This window comes from Salmo salar, chromosome 18, assembly GCF_965601325.2.
Source record: "Salmo salar chromosome 18, fSalSal1, whole genome shotgun sequence".
Taxonomy (NCBI): domain Eukaryota; kingdom Metazoa; phylum Chordata; class Actinopteri; order Salmoniformes; family Salmonidae; genus Salmo; species Salmo salar.
Genome location: NC_138308.1, coordinates 99,802,898 through 99,829,332, shown reverse-complemented (window position 1 = coordinate 99,829,332; position 26,435 = coordinate 99,802,898). Strand labels below are relative to the sequence as shown.

At 42.8% G+C, this 26,435-nt stretch overlaps 1 protein-coding gene across 5 annotated transcripts in view; it reads left to right on the top strand.

Annotated features, from left to right (window-relative positions):
- The window catches only part of LOC106583397 (butyrophilin-like protein 2), a 428,110-nt gene that overhangs the window by 277,851 nt on the left and 123,824 nt on the right, over positions 1 to 26,435 (top strand). For 3 of the 5 annotated variants that reach the window (XM_082965415.1, XM_082965416.1, XM_082965414.1), the window contains exons 3-4: positions 13,441 to 13,485; positions 21,202 to 21,228. The exons of 1 other annotated variant lie outside the window; for it this stretch is intronic. In XM_082965415.1, coding sequence (XP_082821541.1) covers positions 13,441 to 13,485; positions 21,202 to 21,228 — 72 coding nt within the window. Of the gene's footprint in view, positions 1 to 11,949; positions 12,114 to 13,440; positions 13,486 to 21,201; positions 21,229 to 26,435 lie in introns of those variants that run through there. One more of the 5 variants, XM_082965417.1, reaches the window with a different exon arrangement.

Here is a 26,435-nt window from a genome sequence, read left to right as displayed (position 1 = left end):
CCGGATTTGGATACAAAAAGATTTCCCAAGCTTTAAACATCCCAAGGAGCACTGTGCAAGCGATAATATTGAAATGGAAGGAGTATCAGACCACTGCAAATCTACGAAGACCCGGCCATCCCTCTAAACTTTCAGCTCATACAAGGAGAAGACTGATCAGAGATGCAGCCAAGAGGCCCATGATCACTCTGGATGAACTGCAGAGATCTACCACTGAGGTGGTAGACTCTGTCCATAGGACAACAATCAGTCGTATACTGCACAAATCTGGCCTTTATGGAAGAGTGGCAAGAAGAAAGCCATTTCTTAAAGATATCCATAAAAAGTGTCGTTTAAAGTTTGCCACTAGCCACCTGGGAGACACACCAAACATGTGGAAGAAGGTGCTCTGGTCAGATGAAACCAAAATCGAACTTTTTGGCAACAATGCAAAACGTTATGTTTGGCGTAAAAGCAACACAGCTCATCACCCTGAACACACCATCCCCACTGTCAAACATGGTGGTGGCAGCATCATGGTTTGGGCCTGCTTTTCTTCAGCAGGGGCAGGGAAGATGGTTAAAATTGATGGGAAGATGGATGGAGCCAAATACAAGACCATTCTGGAAGAAAACCTGATGGAGTCTGCAAAAGACCTGAGACTGGGACGGAGATTTGTCTTCCAACAAGACAATGATCCAAAACATAAAGCAAAATCTACAATGGAATGGTTCACAAATAAACATATCCAGGTGTTAGAATGGCCAAGTCAAAGTCCAGACCTGAATCCAATCGAGAATCTGTGGAAAGAACTGAAAACTGCTGTTCACAAACGCTCTCCATCCAACCTCACTGAGCTCGAGCTGTTTTGCAAGGAGGAATGGGCAAAAATTTCAGTCTCTCGATGTGCAAAACTGATAGAGACATACCCCAAGCGACTTACAGCTGTAATCGCAGCAAAAGGTGGTGCTACAAAGTATTAACTTAAGGGGGCTGAATAATTTTGCACGCCCAATTTTTCAGTTTTTTATTTGTTAAAGAAGTTTGAAATATCCAATAAATTTCGTTCCACTTCATGATTGTGTCCCACTTGTTGTTGATTCTTCACCAAAAATTACAGTTTTATATCTTTATGTTTGAAGCCTAAAATGTGGCAAAAGGTCGAAAAGTTCAAGGGGGCCGAATACTTTCGCAAGGCACTGTATGTAACATGGGGCAGGATATGATAAGCAATGTATGTGATGGAGAAGACTTGTAAATTAGCATTGACCGTGTTAACCTTTTATGGATAGGGGGCAGTATTTTCACGGCCAGATAAAAACGTACCCGAATTAATCTGTTTATTACTCCTGCCCAGAAACTACAATATGCATATAATTGTTTGATTTGGATAGAAAACACCCTAAAGTTTCTAAAACTGTTTGAATGGTGTCTGTGAGTATAAAATAACTCATATGGCAGGACAAAACCTGAGAAGATTCCAAACAGGAAGTGCCCTCTCTGACCATTTCTTGGCCTTCTTTAGCCTCTTTATTGAAAACAGAGGATCTCTGCTGTAACGTGACACTTTCTAAGGCTCCCATAGGCTCTCAGAAGGCGCCAGAACGTTGAATGATGACTTTGCAGTCCATGGCTGAAAAACAGTAGCGCATTTGGATAGTGGTCGATCTGAGAACAATGAGACGGGCGCACGTGTGCACGTGAAGAGTCCATTTTACATGTTCAGTCTTTGAACGAAAACAACGACTCCCGGTCGGAATATTATCGCTATTTTACGAGAAAAATCGCATAAAAATTGTTTTAAAACATCGTTTGACATGCTTCGAAGTACGGTAATGGAATATTGTGAAATTTTTTGTCACGATACGCGCACCCTTCGTTACCCTTCGGATAGTGTCTTGAACGCACGAACAAAACGCCGCTATTTGGATATAACTATGGATTATTTGGAACCAAACCAACATTTGGGTGTTGAAGTAGAAGTCCTGGGAGTGCATTCTGACGAAGAACAGCAAAGGTAATCCAATTTTTCTTATAGTAAATCTGAGTTTGGTGAGTACCAAACTTGGTGGGTGTCAAAATAGCTAGCCTGTGATGGCTGGGCTATCTACTCAGAATATTGCAAAATGTGCTTTCACCGAAAAGCTATTTTAAACTCGGACACCGCGATTGCATAAAGGAGTTCTGTATCTATAATTCTTAAAATAATTGTTATGTTTTTTGTGAACGTTTATCGTGAGTAATTTAGTAAATTCACCGGAAGTGTTCGGTGGGAATGTTAGTTCTGAACGTCACATGCTAATGTAAAGAGCTGGGTTTTGATATAAATATGAAATTGATTGAACAAAACATGCATGTATTGTATAACATAATGTCCTAGGAGTGTCATCTGATGAAGATCATCAAAGGTTAGCGCTGCATTTAGCTGTGTTTTTTTTTTTTTTTACATTATATGCTAGCTTGAAAAATGGGTGTCTGATTATTTCTGGCTGGGTACTCTCCTGACATAATCTAATGTTTTGCTTTCATTGTAAAGCCTTTTTGAAATCGGACAGTGTGGTTAGATAAAGGAGAGTCTTGTCTTTAACCTGTTGGGGCTAGGGGGCAGTATTGAGAATTTTGAAAAAAATATGTGCCCATTTTTAACTGCCTCCTACAACAACTCAGATGCTAGGATATGCATATTATTAACACATTTGGATAGAAAACATTCTGAATTTTCTTAAACTGTTTGAATGGTGTCTGTAAGTATAACAGAACTCATATGGCAGTCAAAACCCTGAGACAAATTCTGACAGGATGTGGATATCTGATGTGTTGAATTACTTTTAAGCCTATGCCATTGAAACACACTGGGACTTATTAATCATTGAGCACTTCCTACGCCATCCACTAGATGTCACCAGTCTTTACAAAGTGGTTTGAGTCTTCTACTGTGAAAACTGACCGAACAAGAGACTTGGAACGTTGGTCATAAGCGGATGGCCAATACTACTCTGGCGCGTGAGTGCATGTTTGGGTACTCTCGTTCCAATACGTTTTAAAAGAGAATGCAATCGTCCACCTTGAATATTATTGAAGTTCTGATTGAAAAAGGCCCTAATGATTTATGCTATACAGCGTTTGACATGTTTGAACGAACGTAAAAAATTTGTTTTCCCTCTTTGATGAAGACAAGTCCGGCGGGCGACGTTCATGTTTTTGAGTAGCCTACAGGACGCGCTAACAACACGGAGCTTTTTGGACATAAATTATTAGCTTTTTCGAACACTCTACATTTGTTATGGACCTGGGATTCCTGGAAGTGCCTTCTGATGAAGATAATCAAAGGTAAGGGAATATTTACGTAGTATTTTTGATTTTAGATGGCTCCAAGATGGCGCCTAGTCTGTATCGCCAAGCCTATTTTTCTGAGGACAGGACCTCGTTTATTGCAAAGTGTGATTTCCCAGTAAAGTTATTTTTAAATCTGGCAATGCAGTTGCGTTCATGAGATGTTAATCTATAATTCTTTGAATGACAATATAATATTTTACCAATGGTTACGAATAGTAATTATTTAATTTGTTGTGCTGATTGATTGGCGGTATTGGAGGGAAAATATTTCCTCAACATCAACGCCATTGTAAAATGCTGTTTTGGATATAAATATGAACTTGATAGAACAAAAAATGCATGTATTGTCTAACATAATGTCCTAGGAGTGTCATCTGATGAAGATTTTCAAAGGTTAGTGCATAATTTTAGCTGGTTTTCTGCTTTTGGTGACACCTGTCTTTGCATTGACAAAACATTACACACAGCTATTTTCAATGTACTGTCCTAACATAATCTAACTTTATGCTTTCGCCGTAAAGCCTTTTTGAAATCGGACAACGTGGTTAGATTAAGGAGATGTTTATCTTTCAGAGGGTGTAAGATAGTTGTATGTTTGAGAAATTTGAATTATGACATTTAATTGTTTTCAAATTTGGCGCTCTTGATATTTCACCTGCTGTTGATAGGGTGTACCAGGGGTGGGACGCTTGGTACACCCTATAGAAGTTAAAATGGTGTAAAATAGTCATATGTTTGAAAAATTGAAGTTTTCAGATTTTCGAGGAGTTTGTATTTCGCGCCATGCCCTATCATTGGATATTGGAGCAGTGTTCTGCTAGCGGAACGTCTAGATGTAAGAAATTAAAGAAGAGGAGGGGGCATTTGTAAGGGGTATGACATATGGCATGACCAAATGTTAGGTATAAAAGGCTGTGTACATTGTATGATATTCAGAGCTCTCGTGAATAAACTTGGTTGACTATTGTAGGCTGGGCCTCCGTCTGTGTCATTTAACCAGAATCTTATACATTCTGGGGTGCAGACTGAGTAGTTTAACCTCTTAGGACTAGGGGGCAGTATTTACACCGCCGGATAAAAAACGTACCCAATTTAATCTGGTTACTACTCCTACCCAGTAACTAGAATATGCATATACTTATTATATATGGATAGAAAACACCCTAAAGTTTCTAAAACTGTTTGAATGGTGTCTGTGAGTATAACAGAACTCATATGGCAGGCAAAAACCTGAGAGATTCCTTTACAGGAAGTGGCCTGTCTGACCATTTATTGGCTTTCTTTGACATCTCTTTCCAAAACAAAGGATCTCTGCGGTAACGTGACACTTCCCACGGCTCCCATAGGCTCTCAGAGCCCGGGAAAAAGCTGAATGTCGTCATTCCAGCCCCAGGCTGAAACACATTATCGCCTTTTTCAAGTGGCCGATCAGGGGACAGTGGGCTTAGGCGCGTTCTTTTTTTTCCTCTATTTACCGAAACGCAGATTCCCGGTCGGAATATTATCGCTTTTTTACGAGAAAAATGGCATAAAAATGGATTTTAAACAGCGGTTGACATGCTTCGAAGTACGGTAATGGAATATTTAGAATTTTTTTGTCACGAATTGCGCCATGCTCGTAAACATGATTTACCATTTCGGATAGTGTCTGGAACGCACGAACAAAACGCCGCTATTTGGATATAACAATGGATTATTTTGGACCAAACCAACATTTGTTATTGAAGTAGCAGTCCTGGGAGTGCATTCTGACGAAGAACACCAAAGGTAATAACATTTTTGTTACAGTAAATCTGATTTTGGTGAAGGCTAAACTTGCTGGGTGTCTAAATAGCTAGCCCGTGATGGCTGGGCTATGTACTTAGAATATTGCAAAATGTGCTTTCACCAAAAAGCTATTTTAAAATCGGACATATCGAGTGCATAGAGGAGTTCTGTATCTATAATTCTTAAAATAATTGTTATGCTTTTTGTGAACGTTTATCGTGAGTAATTTAGTAAATTGTTAGTAAATTCCCCGGAAGTTTGCGGGGGGTATGCTAGTTCTGAACGTCACATGCTAATGTAAAAAGCTGGTTTTTGATTTAAATATGAACTTGATTGAACAAAACATGCATGTATTGTATAACATAATGTCCTAGGTGTGTCATCTGATGAAGATCATCAAAGGTTAGTGCTGCATTTAGCTGTCTTCTGGTTTTTTGTGACGTTATATGCTAGCTTGAAAAATGGGTGTCTGATTATTTCTGGCTGGGTACTCTGCTGACATAATCTAATGTTTTGCTTTCGTTGTAAAGCCTTTTTGAAATCGGACAGTGTGGTTAGATTAACGAGAGTCTTGTCTTTAAAATGGTGTAAAATAGTCATATGTTTGATAAATTGAAGTAATAGCATTTCTAAGGTATTTGAAAATCGCGCCACGGGATTCCACTGGCTGTTGAGTAGGTGGGACAATTTCGTCCCACATACCCTAGAGAGGTTACATTTCTATAAAATGAACAACTAAGGAAGAATGTTTCACTTCTCTTTTTGACTTCTCTAACCCCAAACCCCGGCCTGGTCTCATTGGTCTGTTTCATAAGCATTCCCCGAAGTCTGGCGATATTGTGCCTCTGGGTTTAGAAATGTCTGGTGGGTAATAGTACCAACAAAGAAGGTTTGAATCCTAAGCAACCTGCGAACACAATGTTTGAAGTACAATAGAGCAACATAGCTACCGTAGTAGGTCAAAGCTGTGTCCTGGAAAACCTTGGTAGAGCATGGGTGTAGAAGGCATTGTGATGCTCATGTGAATTTTCTTTCTTTTTTGGCTAAAGACCAATGCCTACTTCTCACTTAAAACATACATTTTTATTTGTAATTAAATACAGTGCCTTTCAGAAAGTTTTTACCCCTTGACTTATTCCACATTTTGTTGTGTTCCAGCCTGAATTCAGAATGCATTAAGTAGATGTTATTTCTCACCCACCTACACACAATACCCCACAATGACATCACAATACCCCAGAATGACATCACAATACCCCTCAATGACATCACAATACCTCACAATGACATCACAATAACCCATAATGACATCACAATACCCCACAATGACATAGTGAAAACATGTTTTTAGAAATGTAAATTTCTTGAAAATGAAATACATAAATATTGAATTCACACCCCTGATTCAGTACATTAACTCTGTACCCCCTGTATATAGTCTCGCTATTGTTATTTTACTGCTGCTCTTTAATGTTATTTTTATTTCTTATTCTTATTCGTCTTTTTTAAACTGCATTGTTGGTTAAGGGCTTGTAAGTAAGCATTTCATGGTAAGGTCTCCACCTGTTGAATTCGGCGCATGTGACAAATAAAATTTGATGTTAGAATCACATTTGGCAGCGAATAGTGATTACAGCTGTAAGTATTTCTGGCTCTAAGAGCTGTAAGTATTTCTGGCTCTAAGAGCTGTAAGTATTTCTGTCTCTAAGAGCTGTAAGTATTTCTGTCTCTAAGAGCTGTAAGTATTTCTGGGTAAGGCTCTAAGAGCTGTGAGTATTTCTGTCTCTAAGAGCTGTAAGTATTTCTGTCTCTAAGAGCTGTAAGTATTTCTGGGTAAGTCTCTAAGAGCTGTAAGAATTTCTGTCTCTAAGAGCTGTAAGTATTTCTGGGTAAGGCTCTAAGAGCTGTAAGTATTTCTGTCTCTAAGAGCTGTAAGTATTTCTGTCTCTAAGAGCTGTAAGTATTTCTGTCTCTAAGAGCTGTAAGTATTTCTGTCTCTAAGAGCTGTAAGTATTTCTGTCTCTAAGAGCTGTAAGTATTTCTGTCTCTAAGAGCTGTAAGTATTTCTGTCTCTAAGAGCTGTAAGTATTTCTGGGTAAGTCTCTAAGAGCTGTAAGAATTTCTGTCTCTAAGAGCTGTGAGTATTTCTGGGTAAGTCTCTGAGAGCTGTAAGTATTTCTGGGTAAGTCTCTAAGAGCTGTAAGAATTTCTGTCTCTAAGAGCTGTGAGTATTTCTGGTTAAGTCTCTAAGAGCTGTGAGTATTTCTGGGTAAGTCTCTGAGAGCTGTAAGTATTTCTGGGTAAGTCTCTAAGAGCTGTAAGTATTTCTGGGTAAGTCTCTAAGAGCTGTGAGTATTTCTGTCTCTAAGAGCTGTAAGTATTTCTGGATAAGTCTCTAAGAGCTTTGCAAACCTGGATGGTACAATATTTATATATTGGTCTTTAAAAAAATCTTCAATGTCTGTCAAGTTGGTTGTTGATCATTGCTAGTCAGCCATTGTCAAGTTTTGTCATAGATTTTCAAGCCGATTTCAGTCAAAACTGTAACTAGGCCACTCAGGAACATTCATGGACACTACAACTTTCCTTCTGTTAGTAGTAATGAAGCCTTTACATCATTCATCATGGACATAACAGTACAACATTCCTTCTGTTAGTAGTAATGAAGCCTTTACATCATTCATCATGGACATAACACTACAACTTTCCTTCTGTTAGTAGTAATGAAGCCTTTACATCATTCATCATGGACATAACACTACAACTTTCCTTACATTTTACATTTTTAGTCATTTAGCAGACGCTCTTATCCAGAGCGACTTACAGTGGTGAATGCATACATTTCATACATTTTTTTTTTTTTTTCTGTGCTGGCCCCCCGTGGGAATCGAACCCACAACCCTGGTGTTGCAAACACCATGCTCTACCAACTGAGCTACAGGGAAGTAGTAATGAAACCTTTACAACTGATACTGTCAGCTGGTTCCAGTCAGTGGTGTCTGTATGTTCTCATGATAAACTAACTCTTGTTGTTGATAGTTCCAGTCAGTGGTGTCTGTATGTTCTCATGATGAAATGACTCTAACTCTGTTGATGGAGGTCAAGGCTGCAGCATCTAAAGAGAAGTACATGATAAACTGACTCTAACTCTGTTGTGGAAACTTCACACCTCTTTGTTGCTGATACTGTTGATGGAGGTCAAGGCTACAGAGTCTAAAGATAAGTGTGTTGGTCACGAAAAGGGAAGGATGGAGAGAGAAGAGAAGAGAAAGGAGAAGTAAAGAGATGGACTGACATCACCGCTGCTGAAGAGAGGATCTTTTGTTCGTCTGTGTTGTTGTCTACATGTCTGCATGTCTGGGTCTGTTTAGTTCTGTGTGTGTGTGTGTGTGTGTGTGTGTGTGTGTGTGTGTGTGTGTGTGTGTGTGTGTGTGTGTGTGTGTGTGTGTGTGTGTGTGTGTGTGTGTGTGTGTGTGTGTGTGTGTGTGTATGTGCGGGGTGGAGACAGCCTCTATTTTTACTAATGCTTTCAGTTGTAAGGACATTTGGCTTGGTGACTTTGGGTATTTTGAGCATCATGTTATACTGTTTAAATGTCAGCCACCAGACCAGAGCATCATGTTATACTGTTTAAATGTCAGCTATTCATGTTGACAAAGAGACTGAGAATGACTCCAAGGCCATTGAAATTCTGAATCATTTTAGATTTATGGACATTTTCCAACATGTTGCTGGGCCCAACCAGAACCACAGCCATACTCTGGACCTGGTTATTACCAAGGGGCTTTCTACTGGGCCCACCCATAACCACAGCCATACTCTGGACCTGGTTATTACCAAGGGGCTTTCTACTGGGCCCACCCATAACCACAGCCATACTCTGGACCTGGTTATTACCAAGGGGTTTTCTACTGGGCCCACCCATAACCACAGCCATGCTCTGGACCTGGTTATTACCAAGGGGCTTTCTACTGGGCCCACCCATAACCACAGCCATACTCTGGACCTGGTTATTACCAAGGGGTTTTCTACTGGGCCCACCCATAACCACAGCCATACTCTGGTCCTGGTTATTACCAAGGGGCTTTCTACTGGGCCCACCCATAACCACAGCCATACTCTGGACCTGGTTATTACCAAGGGGCTTTCTACTGGGCCCACCCATAACCACAGCCATACTCTGGACCTGGTTATTACCAAGGGGCTTTCTACTGGGCCCACTCATAACCACAGCCATACTCTGGACCTGGTTATTACCAAGGGGCTTTCTACTGGCCCACCCATAACCACAGCCATACTCTGGACCAGGTTATTACCAAGGGGCTTTCTACTGGGCCCACCCATAACCACAGCCATACTCTGGACCTGGTTATTACCAAGGGGCTTTCTCTTGACATATACTCTATTGTTGATGTTGCTTTATCTGATCACCACTGGGGATGTTTACTACCTTCTGGTCCATAGCACAGGGTAATACTGAACGCATTTTTAAGAAATGATATCTTACCTCTGAAGTTGCTACAGATTTTATTGAGTTAATGAACAATACTCCACCACCTATTCTGCCTTCCTCTTGTGGTGATTTAGTTGATAACTTTAATAGTAAATGAAGGGCAACCATTGATGCCATAGGTCCAGTAAAGTTGAAAAAGGACACATCCAAACGGTGAGCCCCTTGGATGACTGAGGAAACGAATAAATTAAAGAGAAACTGCAGAAAGACGGAGTGGAATTGAATGAAGTCAAAGTTGCAGGTCCATTATGATATTCTGAGAGAGCATCATATATAACAAGGCCATTAGAAATGCCAGATGGGCTCATTTTACCAACTTGATCACTATTAATCAGAATAATTAGGGAGTGCTCTTCTCCACCATTGATGGCCTGATAAATCCTATGTGGACTTTCCTTCATCTAAATGTGATGAGTTTACAGCATATTTCAGAGATAAGATTCAACATTAGACTGGGTATCAGTCAAGACCTGATGAGAAGTTTGATGATATGTGTACTAGCCTACCACACAAAGACACTCTGGATTTATTTTCCCTGGTTGACACAGACTCAAGAAATTAATATCACAACTTGACCTTCCACCTGCCTTCTCCATCCTATCCCCACCACCTTCTTCAAAACAGTTTTTAAATGCATATCTGAAGAAGTGCAAGCTATTGTTAATCACTCCCTGTTCACGGGAACTTTCCCCACTGCACTAAAAACTGCTATGGTGGTTCCCCTTCTGAAGAAAGGTAATCTAGATTCTTCAGCTCTTAGAAGTTATCGGCCAATCTCCTCTTAAGGAGATTGGAGATCAGTGGACAAAGGGCTGGACAACGGGCCACATCCTCAGTTCCAGGATGGACTACAGACTGAACATGACTCACTCAGTTCCAGGTTGGACTACAGACTGAACATGACTCACTCAGTTCCAGGTTGGACTACAGACTGAACATGACTCACTCAGTTCCAGGTTGGACTTCAGACTGAACATGACTCATTCAGTTCCAGGTTGGACTACAGACTGAACATGACTCACTCAGTTCCAGGTTGGACTACAGACTGAACATGACTCATTCAGTTCCAGGTTGGACTTCAGACTGAACATGACTCATTCAGTTCCAGGTTGGACTACAGACTGAACATGACTCACTCAGTTCCAGGTTGGACTACAGACTGAACATGACTCACTCAGTTCCAGGTTGGACTACAGACTGAACATGACTCATTCAGTTCCAGGTTGGACTTCAGACTAAACATGACTCACTCAGTTCCAGGTTGGACTTCAGACTAATCATGACTCACTCAGTTTCAGGTTGGACTACAGACTAAACATGACTCACTCAGTTCCAGGTTGGACTACAGACTAAACATGACTCACTCAGTTCCAGGTTGGACTACAGACTGAACATGACTCACTCAGTTCCAGGTTGGACTACAGACTGAACATGACTCACTCAGTTCCAGGTTGGACTACAGACTGAACATGACTCACTCAGTTCCAGGTTGGACTACAGACTGAACATGACTCACTCAGTTCCAGGTTGGACTACAGACTAAACATGACTCACTCAGTTCCAGGTTGGACTACAGACTGAACATGACTCACTCAGTTCCAGGTTGGACTACAGACTGAACATGACTCACTCAGTTCCAGGTTGGACTACAGACTAAACATGACTCACTCAGTTCCAGGTTGGACTTCAGATTAAACATGACTCATTCAGTTCCAGGTTGGATGGTGCTTCAGGTTTCTGTTGTTTGTTTGCCAGACCATTTGCTGTAAATCTTGGAAATAAGAATCTTTGAATCCTTCCAGGTAGTTTTGTCCAAAATCAGGTTGTAGGTTTGGAGTTTTGATTTGGAGTGAATGTTATGTTGTGGAGGGTAGTATCCTGTTTATGTCCTTGTGGAAAAATCCAGGTTTATCTAACTCTAAATCTATCTTTTTGTAAAAACATGCTGAAAAATGTGTGAGCTCACATGCAGCTGTGTCTCTTTGTCTCCATCTCTCTCTCTCTCTCTCTCTCTCTCTCTGTCGCGCTCTTTGTCTCTGTCTCTCTCTCTGTATGTATCTCCCTCTATATCTCTCTCTCTCCTTCTGTATGTATCTACCTCCCTCACTCTCTCTTTCCTCTCTCTCCCCTGTCTCTCTGTATCTATCTATCAATTCAATGGGCTTTATTGGCATGGGAAACATATGTTAACATTGCCAAAGCAAGTGAGGTAGATAATATACAAAAGTGAAATAAACAATAAAAATGAACAGTAAACATTACACTCACAGAAGTTCCAAAATAATAAAGACATTACGTTTCTCTCTCTCTCTCTCTCTCTCTGTCTCTGTTCTGTCTCTCTCTCTCTCTCTCTCTCTCACACACACACATCTTTCACACCTCTCAGTCCTTCTCAAGAGGAAGTATAGATGGGTAGAGAGGAGAGGTGGGTGGGGGGATGGACAGGCTACAAGTCACTAGAGTTTAGATACAGTTAGTGATCGACATGTTGAGATGGAACGCACCTGTCCTCTACTCTGTGAGTTGAATATTATCTAAATGGTTTAATGTCTAGATATATGTTAATATCTATATAGTTTAAAATCTACATAGGTTAAAATCTACATAGTTTAATATCTATATAGTTTAATATCTGTATAGTTTAATATACAGTTTAATATCTATATGGTTAAATATCTATATCGTTTAGTATCTATATAGTTTAATATCTGTATGGTTTAATATATCCTGTAAAAAGTGTGGTTCTAGTAAGCTAACATGTAGAATTGTTTTAGATGGTCTAGCATGGATCATTTTGAATTTCAGGACCCCTGTCTGTATATATTTTTTTAATTAAATATGATTTGATAAAATATTTAATTTGGCCTGTACTACTACTACTACACCTGTGCATTGAATAACACATTCAGAAATGGCAAAAAAAATACAGTCAAAAATGTTTTCATAAGGAATAAGGTTTTGGAGAGTCTGTCCTATATCTACGAGATATAAGAAAGATAAGGAAATATATTTGTATTTTCACTTTATTTATATGGGTTACCATGGGTTACCCTCAGACGAGTCCCATGAGACTTGTGGGTCGTAGAGTCTCCTCTTTCCATAGTGGGGTCATATTAGTTTGTAGCTGAGAGTCTCCCCTTTCCATAGTGGGGTCATATTAGTTTGTATCTGAGAGTCTCCCCTTTCCATAGTGGGGTCATATTAGTTTGTATCTGAGAGTCTCCTCTTTCCATAGTGGGGTCATATTAGTTTGTATCTGAGAGTCTCCCCTTTCCATAGTGGGGTCATATTAGTTTGTAGCTGAGTCTCCTCTTTCCATAGTGGGGTCATATTAGTTTATAGCTGAGAGTCTCCCCTTTCCATAGTGGGGTCATATTAGTTTGTAGCTGAGAGTCTCCCCTTTCCATAGTGGGGTCATATTAGTTTGTATCTGAGAGTCTCCTCTTTCCATAGTGGGGTCATATTAGTTTGTAGCCCAAACGGTTCAGTCGGTACAGATAGAAGTTGCGGTACTGACTTCAGATGAATCCCTTGAGACTCGTAGATGAGGAAGTCCGACATAGGAGATGTGGTGTATTGAGACGCAGCCCAATTAAAAACAGATCTCTCTTCAACTGAAGGACTTTGATGGGGATGTTTGCATTATCTTAATTATATTGGCACAGAAATGCATAAATATACAAATTAATATCTGTGATTCAGCTCAGTGTTTACATCATGTACCATAGTGATAGTTCTCTCTGTGTGTTTCAGTGTTTACATCATGTACCATAGTGATAGTTCTCTCTGTGTGTTTCAGTGTTTACATCATGTACCATAGTGATAGTTCTCTCTGTGTGTTTCAGTGCTGTTGAGTACACTGGTATACTGTAGCCTCGGACAAAGTGGAGGTGAGTACATTTATCTATATTCATCACCTGTTCTATAATAGTAACTTTTCTCTATATTCATCACCTGTTCTATAATAGTAACATTTCTCTATATTCATCACCTGTTTTATAATAGTAACATTTATCTATACTCATCACCTGTTCTATAATAGTATCATTTCTCTATATTCATCACCTGTTCTATAATAGTAACATTTCTCTTTATTTCGCTCTCTCAGCCAATCATCAGTCATTTCCCTCATCAGTCTTTTTTGTAAGCGCTGTACTTGTTGAGTGATTCCTTCCTTATTAGCGTGCTGATAGTCTGCTGTCAATTTGTTTACTGTGAAATAGCATTGTATTTGGTCAATCACCATTTTTTCCAGAAGTTTACTAAGGGTTGGTATCAGGCTTATTGGTCAGCTATTTGAGCCAGTAAAGGGGGCTTTACCATTCTTGGGTAGCGGAATGACTTTAGCTTACCGCCAGGCCTGAGGGCGCACACTTTCTAGTAGGCTTAAATTGAAGACATGGCAAATAGGATTGGCAATATCGTCCACTATTATCCGCAGTAATTTTCCATCCAGACCCCGGTGGCTTGTCATTGTTGATAGACAACAATCATTTCACACTGACTTTACAGAATTCAAAAGTACAATTCTTGTTCTTTCATAATTTGGTCAGATAATTGCATGTGTAGTGTCAGCATTTGTTGCTGGCATGTCATAACTAAGTTTGCTTATCTTGCCAATGAATTTCTTAGGGCTGGGACCCTTTTTTCTCAATTTCTGCCTGAATGACGTGCCCAAAGTAAACTGTCTGTTGCTGAGGCCCTGAAGCCAGGATATGAATATAATTGGTACCATTGAAAACACTTTGAAGTTTGTAGAAATGTTAAAATAATGTAGGAGAATATAACACAATAGATATGGTAGGAGAAAATACAATGAAAAACCAACCGAAATTGTTTCATTTTGAGAGACCATCCGCTTAGATTGGCAAGTATGAGGTCATTCTGAAAATTAGCTCCCTGGATGCAATTCCTGTGGCTTCCAAAGGGTGTCAGCAGTCTATGTTCCAGGTTTCAGGCTTGTAACTTCAGAAACGAAGAAGAAATATCAGTTTTAGTACAGGGACACAGTCTTGGAAATTCTGGTGTGCGCGCGCCATGAAGACAGAACGCACCTGCTAAAGTTTCCTATTGAACATACTTCTTTCCGTAACAAATATTATAGTTTGATTACATTTTAGGGTATCTGAGGAGTAAATAGAAATGTATTTTGACTTGTTGAAACAAAGTTTAGGGGTAGATTTTTGGATTCCTTTCTCTGCCTGTTGAACGAGTGGATTACTCAAATTGATGGCGCCAACTAAACAGACTTTTTGGGATATAAAGAAGGATTTTATCTAACATAATGACACTACATGTTATAGCTGGGACCCTTTGGATGACAAACCAGAGGAAGAATTTCAAAAAGTAAATGAATATTTAATCGCTATTTGTGAATTTATGAAACCTGTGCCGGTGGAAAAATATTTTGATGTGTGGCGCCGTCCTCAAACAATCACATGGCATGCTGTCGCTGTAATAGCTACTTTAAATTGGACAGTGCAGTTAGTTTAACCTCTTACATCTAGACGATCCGCTAGCGGAACACCTGCTCCAATATCCAATGATAGGCGTGGCGCGAATTACAAATTCCTCAAAAATACAAAAACTTCAATTTTTCAAACATATGACTATTTCACAGCATTTTAAAGACAAGACTCTCCTTTATCTAACCACACTGTCCGATTTCAAAAAGGCTTTACAGCGAAAGCAAAACACTAGATTATGTCAGCAGAGTACCAAGCCAGAAATAATCAGACACCCATTTTTCAAGCTAGCATATAATGTCACAAAAACCCAGAAGACAGCTAAATGCAGCACTAACCTTTGATGATCTTCATCAGATGACACACCTAGGACATTATGTTATACAATACATGCATGTTTTGTTCAATCAAGTTCATATTTATATCAAAAAACAGCTTTTTACATTAGCATGTGACGTTCAGAACTAGCATACTTCCGGGGAATTTGCTAACAATTTACTAAATTACTCACGATAAACGTTCACAAAAAGCATAACAATTATTTTAAGAATTATAGATACAGAACTCCTCTATGCACTCGATATGTCCGATTTTAAAATAGCTTTTTGGTGAAAGCACATTTTGCAATATTCTAAGTACATAGCCCAGCCATCACAGGCTAGCTATTTAGACACCCGGCAAGTTTAGCACTCACCAAAATCAGATTTACTATTATAAAAGTTTGATTACCTTTTGTTGTCTTCATCAGAATGCACTCCCAGGACTGCTACTTCAATAACAAATGTTGGTTTGGTCCAAAATAATCCATCGTTATATCCGAATAGCGGCGTTTTGTTCGTGCGTCCCAGACACTATCCGAAATGGTAAATCAGGGTCATGCGCATGGCGCAATTCGTGACAAAAAAAAATCTAAATATTCCATTACCGTACTTCGAAGCATGTCAACCGCTGTTTAAAATCCATTTTTATGCAATTTATCTCGTAAAAAAGCGATAATATTCCGACCGGAAATCTCCTTTTCGGCAAACAGAGGAAAAATCACAAAGACGGGGGCGGGCATGCGCCTAAGCCCACAGTCCCTTGATCGGCCACTTGAGAAAGGCGATAATGTGTTTCAGCCTGGGGCTGGGATGACGACATTCAGGTTTTTCCCGGGCTCTGAGCGCCCATGGAAGACGTAGGAAGTGTCACGTTAGAGCAGAGATCCTTTGTAAAAGATAGAGATGGCAAAGAAGTTCAAGAAATGGTCAGACAGGCCACTTCCTGTAAAGGAATCTCTCAGGTTTTGACCTGCCATTTGAGTTCTGTTATACTCACAGACACCATTCAAACAGTTTTAGAAACTTTGGAGTGTTTTCTATCCAAAGTCAATAATTATATGCATATTCTAGTTACTGGGCAGGAGTAGTAACCAGATTAAATCGGGTACGTTTTTTATCCAGCCGTGAAAATACTGCCCCCTAGCCATAACAGGTTAATGGGTGCATGCTTATTAGTAACTGGAGTAAGTAATTTCATAAATATGTCAAGTGCAGCGTCTGGTTGCTCCTCATTACACACCACAGTCCAGCAAATATTATTTACATTGTCAACATATGAATCACTACTAATACTTATTGTATGACCTCTTATACACTATATTATGCCCAGCCTTTGGAACTTTGGTTTTCCTATATATGGCTACTATGTTGTGATCACTACATCCTGTGATCTGGAAACTGTTTTAAAGCTAATTTCTGCAGCATTAGTAAAGATGTGATCAAGATGTTGATGATTTCATAGAAATCATCTTAACTAACTCGCCCTCCAAATACACCTCTGCTGTTTTCAATCAAGATCTCAGCGATCACTGCCTCATTGCCTGCATCCGTAATGGGTCTGCGGTCAAACGACCACCCCTCATCACTGTCAAACGCTCCCTAAAACACTTCTGCGAGCAGGCCTTTCTAATCGACCTGGCCGGGGTATCCTGGAATGACATTGACCTCATCCTGACAGTAGAGGATGCCTGGTTATTCTTTAAAAGTGCCTTCCTCACCATCTTAAATAAGCATGCCCCATTCAAAAAATGTAGAACCAGGAATAGATATAGCCCTTGGTTCACTCCAGACCTGTCTGCCCTTGACCAGCACAAAAACATCCTGTGGCGTTCTGCATTAGCATCGAATAGCCCCCGCGATATGCAACTTTTCAGGGAAGTTAGGAGCCAATATACACAGGCAGTTAGGAAAGCTAAGGCTAGCTTTTTCAATGAGAAATTTGCATCCTGTAGCACAAACTCAAAAAAGTTCTGGGACTGTAAAGTCCATGGAGAATAGGAGCATCTCCTCCCAGCTGCCCACTGAACTGAGGCTAGGAAACACTGTTACCACCTATAAATCCACTATAATTGAGAATTTCAATAAGGAGGTTTTGTCTAGTTTAAATTTTCTATGTTGTGTGGTTCTGGTTAATGTTGGGGATCATATTTAAGTAGTTGTTTTTCCCACCTGGGTTTGTGGGAGATTATTTTGAGTTAGTGTATGTTGCACCTCTTCATCACGGTTTGCTGTTTTGTTTAGTAGTTTATTTGTATTTCTTGTATAGTTTCACAGTTAAAATAAAATGTGGAACGATACACACGCTTTGGTCTCATTCCGACAAACGACATGACACGCCCTGACCTTAGAGCCTTTTTATTCTCTATTTTGGTTAGGTCATGGTGTGACTAGGGTGGGTACTCTAGTTTTTTGTATTTCTATGTTGGCCTGGTATGGTTCCCAATCAGAGGCAGCTGTCTATCATTGTCTCTGATTGGGGATCATATTTAGGCAGCCTTTTCCCACCTGTTTGTGGGATCTTGTTTTTTGGTACTGTGCTGTTTAGCCCTACTAAACGCTACGTTTCGTTTGTTTTAGTTTTTTTCGGTGTTCCTTGGTCCTACCATCCTTCCAACAACGATCGTAACACAGACAATCTAGACAATCTGGACCCGTCTTTTCTAAAATTATCTGCCGAAATTGTTGCAACCCCTATTACTAGCCTGTTCAACCTCTCTTTCGTATCGTCTGAGATTCCCATAGATTGGAAAGCTGCCGCGGTCATTAGAATCCCACCGCACCTTCTCTGCTATGCAATCTGGTTTCAGAGCTGGTCATGGGTGCACCTCAGCCACGCTCAAGGTCCTACACGACATCATAACCGCCATCGATAAGAGACATTAATGTGCAGCCGTATTCATTGACCTGGCCAAGGCTTTCGACTCTGTCAATCACCACATTCTTATCAGCAGACTCAACAGCCTTGGTTTCTCAAATGACTGCCTCGCCTGGTTCACCAACTACTTCTCTGATAGAGTTCAGTATGTCAAATCGGAGGGCCTGTTGTCCGGACCTCTGGTAGTCTCTAAGGGGGTGCCACAGGGTTCAATTCTAGGGCCGACTCTTTTCTGTGTTTACATCAATGATGTCGCTCTTGCTGCTGGTGATCCTCTGATCCACCTCTACACAGACAACACCATTCTGTATACTTCTGGCCCTTCTTTGGACACTGTTAACTAACCTCCAGATGAGCTTCGATGCCATACATTTCTCCTTCCGTGGCCTCCAACTGCTCTTAAATGCAAGTAAAACTAAATGCATGCTCTTCAACCGACCACTGCTCGCACCTGCCCGCCCGTCCAGCATCACTACTCTGGACGGTTCTGACTTAGAATATGTTGACAACTACAAATACCTAGGTGTCTGGTTAGACTAAACTTCCAGACTCACATTAAGCATCTCCAATTCAAAATTAAATCTAGAATCAGCTTCCTATTTCGCAACAAAGCAACCTTCACTCATGCTGCCAAACATACCCTCGTAAAACTGACCATCCTACCGATCCTCGACTTTGGCGATGTAATTTATAAAATAGCCTCCAACACCCTACTCAACAAATTGGATGCAGTCTATCACAGTGCCATCCGTTTTGTCACCAAAGCCCGATATACTACCCACCACTGCGACCTGTACGCTCTTGTTGGCTGGCCCTCGCTTCATACTCGTCGCCAAACCCACTGGCTCCAGGTCATCTACAAGTCTCTGATAGGTAAAGCACCGCCTTATCTCAGCTCACTGGTCACCATAGCAGCACCCACTCATAGCACGTGCTCCAGCAGGTTTATCTCTCTGGTCACACCAAAAGCCAATTCCTCCTTTGGCCGCCTTTCCTTCTATTTCTCTGCTGCCAATGACTGGAACGAACTGCAAAGATCTCTGAAGCTGGAGACTCTTACCTCACTCACTAACTATAAGCACCAGCATTCACAGATCACTGCACCTGTACATAGCCCATCTGTAAACAGCCCATCGAACTACCACATCCCCATCTGTATTTATTTATTTATCTGGCTCCTTTGAACCCCATTATCTCTACTTGCACATCATCATCTGCACATCTACCATTCCAGTGTTTAATTGCTATATTGTAATTACTTCGCCACCATGGCCTACAGTGAGGGAAAAAAGTATTTGATACCCTGCTGATTTTGTACGTTTGCCCACTGACAAAGAAATGATCAGTCTATCATTTTCATTTTCAGGTTTATTTGAACAGTGAGAGACAGAATAACAACAACAAAAAATCCTGAAAAACGCATGTCAAAAATGTTATAAAATGAGGGAAATAAGTATTTGACCCACTCTCAATCAGAAAGATTTCTGGCTCCCAGGTGTCTTTTATACAGGTAACGAGCTGAGATTAGGAGCACACTCTTAATGGGAGTGCTCCTCATCTCAGTTTGTTACCTGTATAAAAGATACCTGTCCACAGAGGCAATCAATCAATCAGATTCCAAACTCTCCACCATGGCCAAGACCAAAGAGCTCTCCAAGCTTTATTTATTGTTAACAAACTGCTCTGAAAACTGCTCTGAATACAGGAAGGTTATATAGTTTACCACCATCTGATCTAGTCAGAATACAGGAAGGTTATATAGTTTACCACCATCTGATCTAGTCAGAATACAGGAAGGTTATATAGTTTAACACCATCTGATCTAGTCAGAATAGAGGAAGGTTATATAGTTTACCACCATCTGATCTAGTCAGAATACAGGAAGGTTATATAGTTTACCACCATCTGATCTAGTCAGAATACAGGAAGGTTATATAGTTTACCACCATCCGATCTAGTCAGAAAACAGGAAGGTTATATAGTATAATACCATCTGATCTAGTCAGAATAAAGGAAGGTTATATGCAGTGGTTCCTCCTATAAAAGTTGCGAGTTTACACCACGGGACTTAGAGGTACCCAGCATCACCATGTCATTGCTCCAGACCACCACAAGGGGGAGTTAGAGGTACCCAGCATCACAGCTTCATTGCTCCAGACCACCACAAGGGGGAGTTAGAGGTACCCAGCATCACCGCTTCATTGCTCCAGACCACCACAAGGGGGAGTTAGAGCACTCATTATGCATTTTGGTCCCAAGGTTTTTATATGCCCAATCATATCCAGTGGTTCAAATGACACATTTTGACGCGAGCCACCCGTTCCTGGTGATTTTCTTCAGCAAAGATAGCAGACAAAACATTACAGAGGAAGCTAATTTAAGTAGTTATAACGTCATAACGAGTCAAGAAAAATATTTACAATTGAGAAGAATATGTTAGTTAATGTAGAGACAAACGATTGTGCATATATGTTTGTAATAAAGTTAATTTATGAAAATCGCTATTAAGCAAGTTTTTTTTCAGCCATATCCAATACCAGGAGTATCAAACTACATTCTGTGAATGATGTATTACACTTCAACAGTGTTTCACCTTTAAAAGTTGCGAGTTTACACCAGACCAGAGCATCATGTTATACTGTGAAATGTGTCGTCCGGCAGGCCTTGTGTTTAAAATAAATATAAATATAAAAATATAGGACAAAACACACATCACGACAAGAGAGACAACACAACACTACATACAGAGATACCTAAGACAACAACATAGCATGGTAGCAACACATGCTAACACAGCATGGTAGCAACACAGCATGGTAGAAACACATGACACAGCATGGTAGCAACACATAACACAGCATGGTAGCAACACATAACATGGTACAAACATTATTGAGCACAGACAACATGTCTTCTAAATGACTGTTTTTTTCTTATCATCCACAGCTGGTATATATGATGAAGACAGCTTTGGTAAGTAGTGTGGTTGTACTGGCTGTACTGGGTAGAGAGGAACCAGGCTCTGAGGGGTGACCAGTCCTCTACTGGCTGTACTGGGTAGAGAGGAACCAGGCTCTGAGGGGTGACCAGTCCTCTACTGGCTGTACTGGGTAGACCAGAGGAACCAGGCTCTGAGGGGTGACCAGTCCTCTACTGGCTGTACTGGGTAGACCAGAGGAACCAGGCTCTGAGTGGTGAACAGTCCTCTACAGACTGTACTGGCTAGACCAGAGGAACCAGGCTCTGGGGGGTGACCAGTCCTCTACTGGCTGTACTGGGTAAACCAGAGAAACCAGGCTCTGAGGGGTGACCAGTCCTCTTCTGGCTGTACTGGGTAGAGAGGAACCAGGCTCTGAGGGGTGACCAGTCCTCTACTGGCTGCACTGGGTAGAGAGGAACCAGGCTCTGAGGGGTGACCAGTCCTCTACTGGCTGTACTGGGTAGAGAGGAACCAGGCTCTGAGGGGTGACCAGTCCTCTACTGGCTGTACTGGGTGGAGAGGAAACAGGCTCTGAGGGGTGACCAGTCCTCTACTGGCTGTACTGGGTAAACCAGAGGAACCAGGCTCTGAGGGGTGACCAGTCCTCTACTGGCTGTACTGGGTAGAGAGGAACCAGGCTCTGAGGGGTGACCAGTCCTCTACTGGCTGTTCCGGTTAGACCAGAGGATCCAGGCTCTGAGGGGTGACCAGTCCTCTACTGGGTGTACTGGGTAGACCAGAGGAACCAGGCTCTGAGGGGTGACCAGTCCTCTACTGGCTGCACTGGGTAGAGAGGAACCAGGCTCTGAGATGTGACCAGTCCTCTACTGGCTGTACTGGGTAGAGAGGAACCAGGCTCTGAGGGGTGACCAGTCCTCTACTGGCTATACTGGGTAAACCAGAGGAACCAGGTTCTGAGGGGTGACCAGTCCTCTACTGGCTGCACTGGGTAGAGAGGAACAAGGCTCTGAGGGGTGACCAGTCCTCTACTGGCTGTACTGGGTAGAGTGGAACCAGGCTCTGAGAGGTGACCAGTCCTCTACTGGCTGTACTGGGTAGAGAGGAATCAGGCTCTGAGGGGTGACCAGCACTCTACTGGCTGTACTGGTTAGACCAGAGGATCCAGGCTCTGAGGGGTGACCAGTCCTCTACTGGCTGTACTGGGAAGAGAGGAACCAGGCTCTGAGGGGTGACCAGTCCTCTACTGGCTGTACTGGGTAGAGAGGAACCAGGCTCTGAGGGGTGACCAGTCCTCTACTGGCTGTACTGGGTGGAGAGGAAACAGGCTCTGAGGGGTGACCAGTCCTCTACTGGCTGTACTGGGTAAACCAGAGGAACCAGGCTCTGAGGGGTGACCAGTCCTCTACTGGCTGTACTGGGTAGAGAGGAACCAGGCTCTGAGGGGTGACCAGTCCTCTACTGGCTGTTCCGGTTAGACCAGAGGATCCAGGCTCTGAGGGGTGACCAGTCCTCTACTGGGTGTACTGGGTAGACCAGAGGAACCAGGCTCTGAGGGGTGACCAGTCCTCTACTGGCTATACTGGGTAAACCAGAGGAACCAGGCTCTGAGGGGTGACCAGTCCTCTACTGGCTGCACTGGGTAGAGAGGAACAAGGCTCTGAGGGGTGACCAGTCCTCTACTGGCTGTACTGGGTAGAGTGGAACCAGGCTCTGAGGGGTGACCAGTCCTCTACTGGCTGTACTGGGTAGAGAGGAATCAGATTCTGAGGGGTGACCAGCCCTCTACTGGCTGTACTGGTGTAGAGCCAGAGGATACCAGGCTCTGAGGGGTGACCAGTCCTCTACTGGCTGTACTGGGTAGACCAGAGGAACCAGGCTCTGAGGGGTGACCAGTCATCTACTGGCTGTACTGGGTAAACCAGAGGAACCAGGCTCTGAGGGGTGACCAGTCCTCTACTGGCTGCACTGGGTAGAGAGGAACCAGGCTCTGAGGTGTGACCAGTCCTCTACTGGCTGTACTGGGTAGAGTGGAACCAGGCTCTGAGGGGTGACCAGTCCTCTACTGGCTGCACTGGTTAGACCAGAGGATCCAGGCTCTGAGGGGTGACCAGTCCTCTACTGGCTGTACTGGGTAGAGAGTAACCAGGCTCTGAGGGGTGACCAGTCCTCTACTGGCTGTACTGGGTAGACCAGAGGAACCAGGCTCTGAGGGGTGACCAGTCCTCTACTGGCTGTACTGGGTAGACAAGAGGAACCAGGCTCTGAGGGGTGACCAGTCCTCTACTAGCTGTGCTGAGTAAACCAGAGGAACCAGGCTCTGAGGGGTGACCAGTCCTCTACTGGCTGTACTGGGTAGAGAGGAACCAGGCTCTGAGGGGTGACCAGTCCTCTACTGGCTGCACTGGGTGGAGAGGAACCAGGCTCTGAGGGGTGACCAGTCCTCTACTGGCTGTACTGGGTAGAGAGGAACCAGGCTCTGAGGGGTGACCAGTCCTCTACTGGCTGTACTGGGTAGAGAGGAACCAGGCTATGAGGGGTGACCAGTCCTCTACTGGCTGTACTGGGTAGACCAGAGAAACCAGGCTCTGAGGGCTGGCCAGTCCTCTACTGGCTGTACTGGGTAGAGAGGAACCAGGCTCTGAGGGGTGACCAGTCCTCTACTGGCTGTACTGGGTAGAGAGGAACCAGGCTCTGAGGGGTGACCAGTCCTCTCCTGGCTGTACTGGGTAGACCAGAGGAACCAGGCTCTGAGGGGTGACCAGTCCTCTACTGGCTGTACTGGGTAGACCAGAGTAACCAGGCTCTGAGGGCTGGCCAGTCCTCTACTGGCTGTACTGGGTAGAGAGGAACCAGGCTCTGAGGGGTGACCAGTCCTCTACTGGCTGTACTGGGTAGAGAGGAACCAGGCTCTGAGGGGTGGCCAGTCCTCTACTGGCTGTACTGGGTAGAGAGGAACCAGGCTCTGAGGGGTGACCAGTCCTCTACTGGCTGTACTGGGTAGACCAGAGGAACCAGGCTCTGAGGCGTGACCAGTCCTCTACTGGCTGTAATGTGTCGTGTCTTTGGCATCATTAAAACTTTGCTTTCAATGATACCGAATTCATAGCTGCAGACTAGTATTTAATATCAAAGACTTGTTCTTATTCTGTCGGTATCGATAATCTAAGAGTTTAACCACGTGATATGGTTAAAAGATTCAGCCATCTACTCAAACCTTAGCTTATACTCAGGTTCATGGTCTCTACTCAAACCTTTGCCCTCTCTTGGTAAGCTGGTATGCAACCTTTAGCCATCTCGTAATTGAGGTAAGCTCGGTCTGGTCTCAAACCTTGGCCCTCTCGTTATCGAGGTAAGCTGGTCTGGTCTCCAACCTTGGCCCTCTCGTTATCGAGGTAAGCTGGTCTGGTCTGCAACCTTGGCCCTCTCGTTATCGAGGTAGGCTGGTCTGCAACCTTTAGCCGTCTCGTAATTGAGGTAAGTTGGTCTGGTCTCAAACCTTGGCCCTCTCGTTATCGAGGTAAGCTGGTCTGGTCTGCAACCTTTAGCCATCTCGTAATTGAGGTAAGCTGGTCTGGTCTCAAACCTTGGCCCTCTCGTTATCGAGGTAAGCTGGTCTGGTCTGCAACCATGGCCCTCTCATTATCGAGGTAAGCTGGTATGGTCTCCATCCTTGGCCCTCTCGTTATCAAGGTAAGCTGGTCTGGTCTCAAACCTTGGCCCTCTCGTTATCGAAGTAAGCTGGTCTGGTCTCCAACCTTGGCCCTCTCGTTATCGAGGTAAGCTGGTCTGGTCTCCAACCTTGGCCCTCTCGTTATCGAGGTAGGCTGGTCTGGTCTGCAACTTTGGCCCTCTCGTTATCGAGGTAAGCTGGTCTGGTCTCAAACATTGGCCCTCTCGTTATCGAGGTAAGCTGGTCTGGTCTCAAACCTTGGCCCTCTCGTTATCGAGGTAAGCTGGTCTGGTCTCCAACCTTGGCCCTCTTGTTATCGAGGTAAGCTGGTCTGGTCTCAAACCTTGGCCCTCTCGTTATCGAGGTAAGCTGGTCTGGTCTCCAACCTTGGCCCTCTCGTTATCGAGGTAAGCTCGGTCTAATCTCAAACCTTGGCCCTCTCGTTATCGAGGTAGGCTGGTCTGGTCTCAAACCTTGGCCCTCTCGTTATCGAGGTAGGCTGGTCTGGTCTCAATCCTTGGCCCTCGCGTTATCGAGGTAGGCTGAAGTGGGAAAACCCAGGTGGGGGTTTCATTCGGAACATCAAAAAGGGCTTTCTCATGACGCCAGGTCCTGTCTGTGCCCCTGGGGGCGTGCCAATGACTTAGTGAAACTTTAAACAGAAATACAATTCTCTCACATTAACATCATTATTACATAGCATCCCATCATCTCACGAATAGGCTATATACAGGGGGTACCGGTACAGAGTCAATGTGGAGGCTATATACAGGGGGTACCGGTACAGTGTCAACGTGGAGGCTATATACAGTGGGTACAGAATCAATGTGGAGGCTATATACAGGGGGTACAGAATCAATGTGGAGGCTATATACAGGGGGTACAGAGTCAATGTGGAGGCTATATACAGGGGGTACAGGTACAGAGTCTATGTGGAGGCTATATACAGGGGGTACCGGTACAGAATCAATGTGGAAGCTATATACAGGGGGTACCGGTACAGAGTCAATGTGCGGGGCACCAGATAGTCGAGGTAATTGAGGTAGTATGTACATGTAGGTAGAGTTAGTAAAGTGACTGTGCATAGATAATAACAGAGAGTAGCAGGTGTATTATGAAGTGTTGTTCCAGCTGATACAACAGGTGTTATATGAAGTGTTGTTCCAGCTGATACAACAGGTGTTATATGAAGTGTTGTTCCAGCTGATACAACAGGTGTATTATGAAGTGTTGTTCCAGCTGATACAACAGGTGTATTATGAAGTGTTGTTCCAGCTGATACAACAGGTGTATTATGAAGTGTTGTTCCAGCTGATACAACAGGTGTATTATGAAGTGTTGTTCCAGCTGATACAACAGGTGTTATATGAAGTGTTGTTCCAGCTGATACAACAGGTGTTATATGAAGTGTTGTTCCAGCTGATACAACAGGTGTATTATGAAGTGTTGTTCCAGCTGATACAACAGGTGTATTATGAAGTGTTGTTCCAGCTGATACAACAGGTGTATTATGAAGTGTTGTTCCAGCTGATACAACAGGTGTATTATGAAGTGTTGTTCCAGCTGATA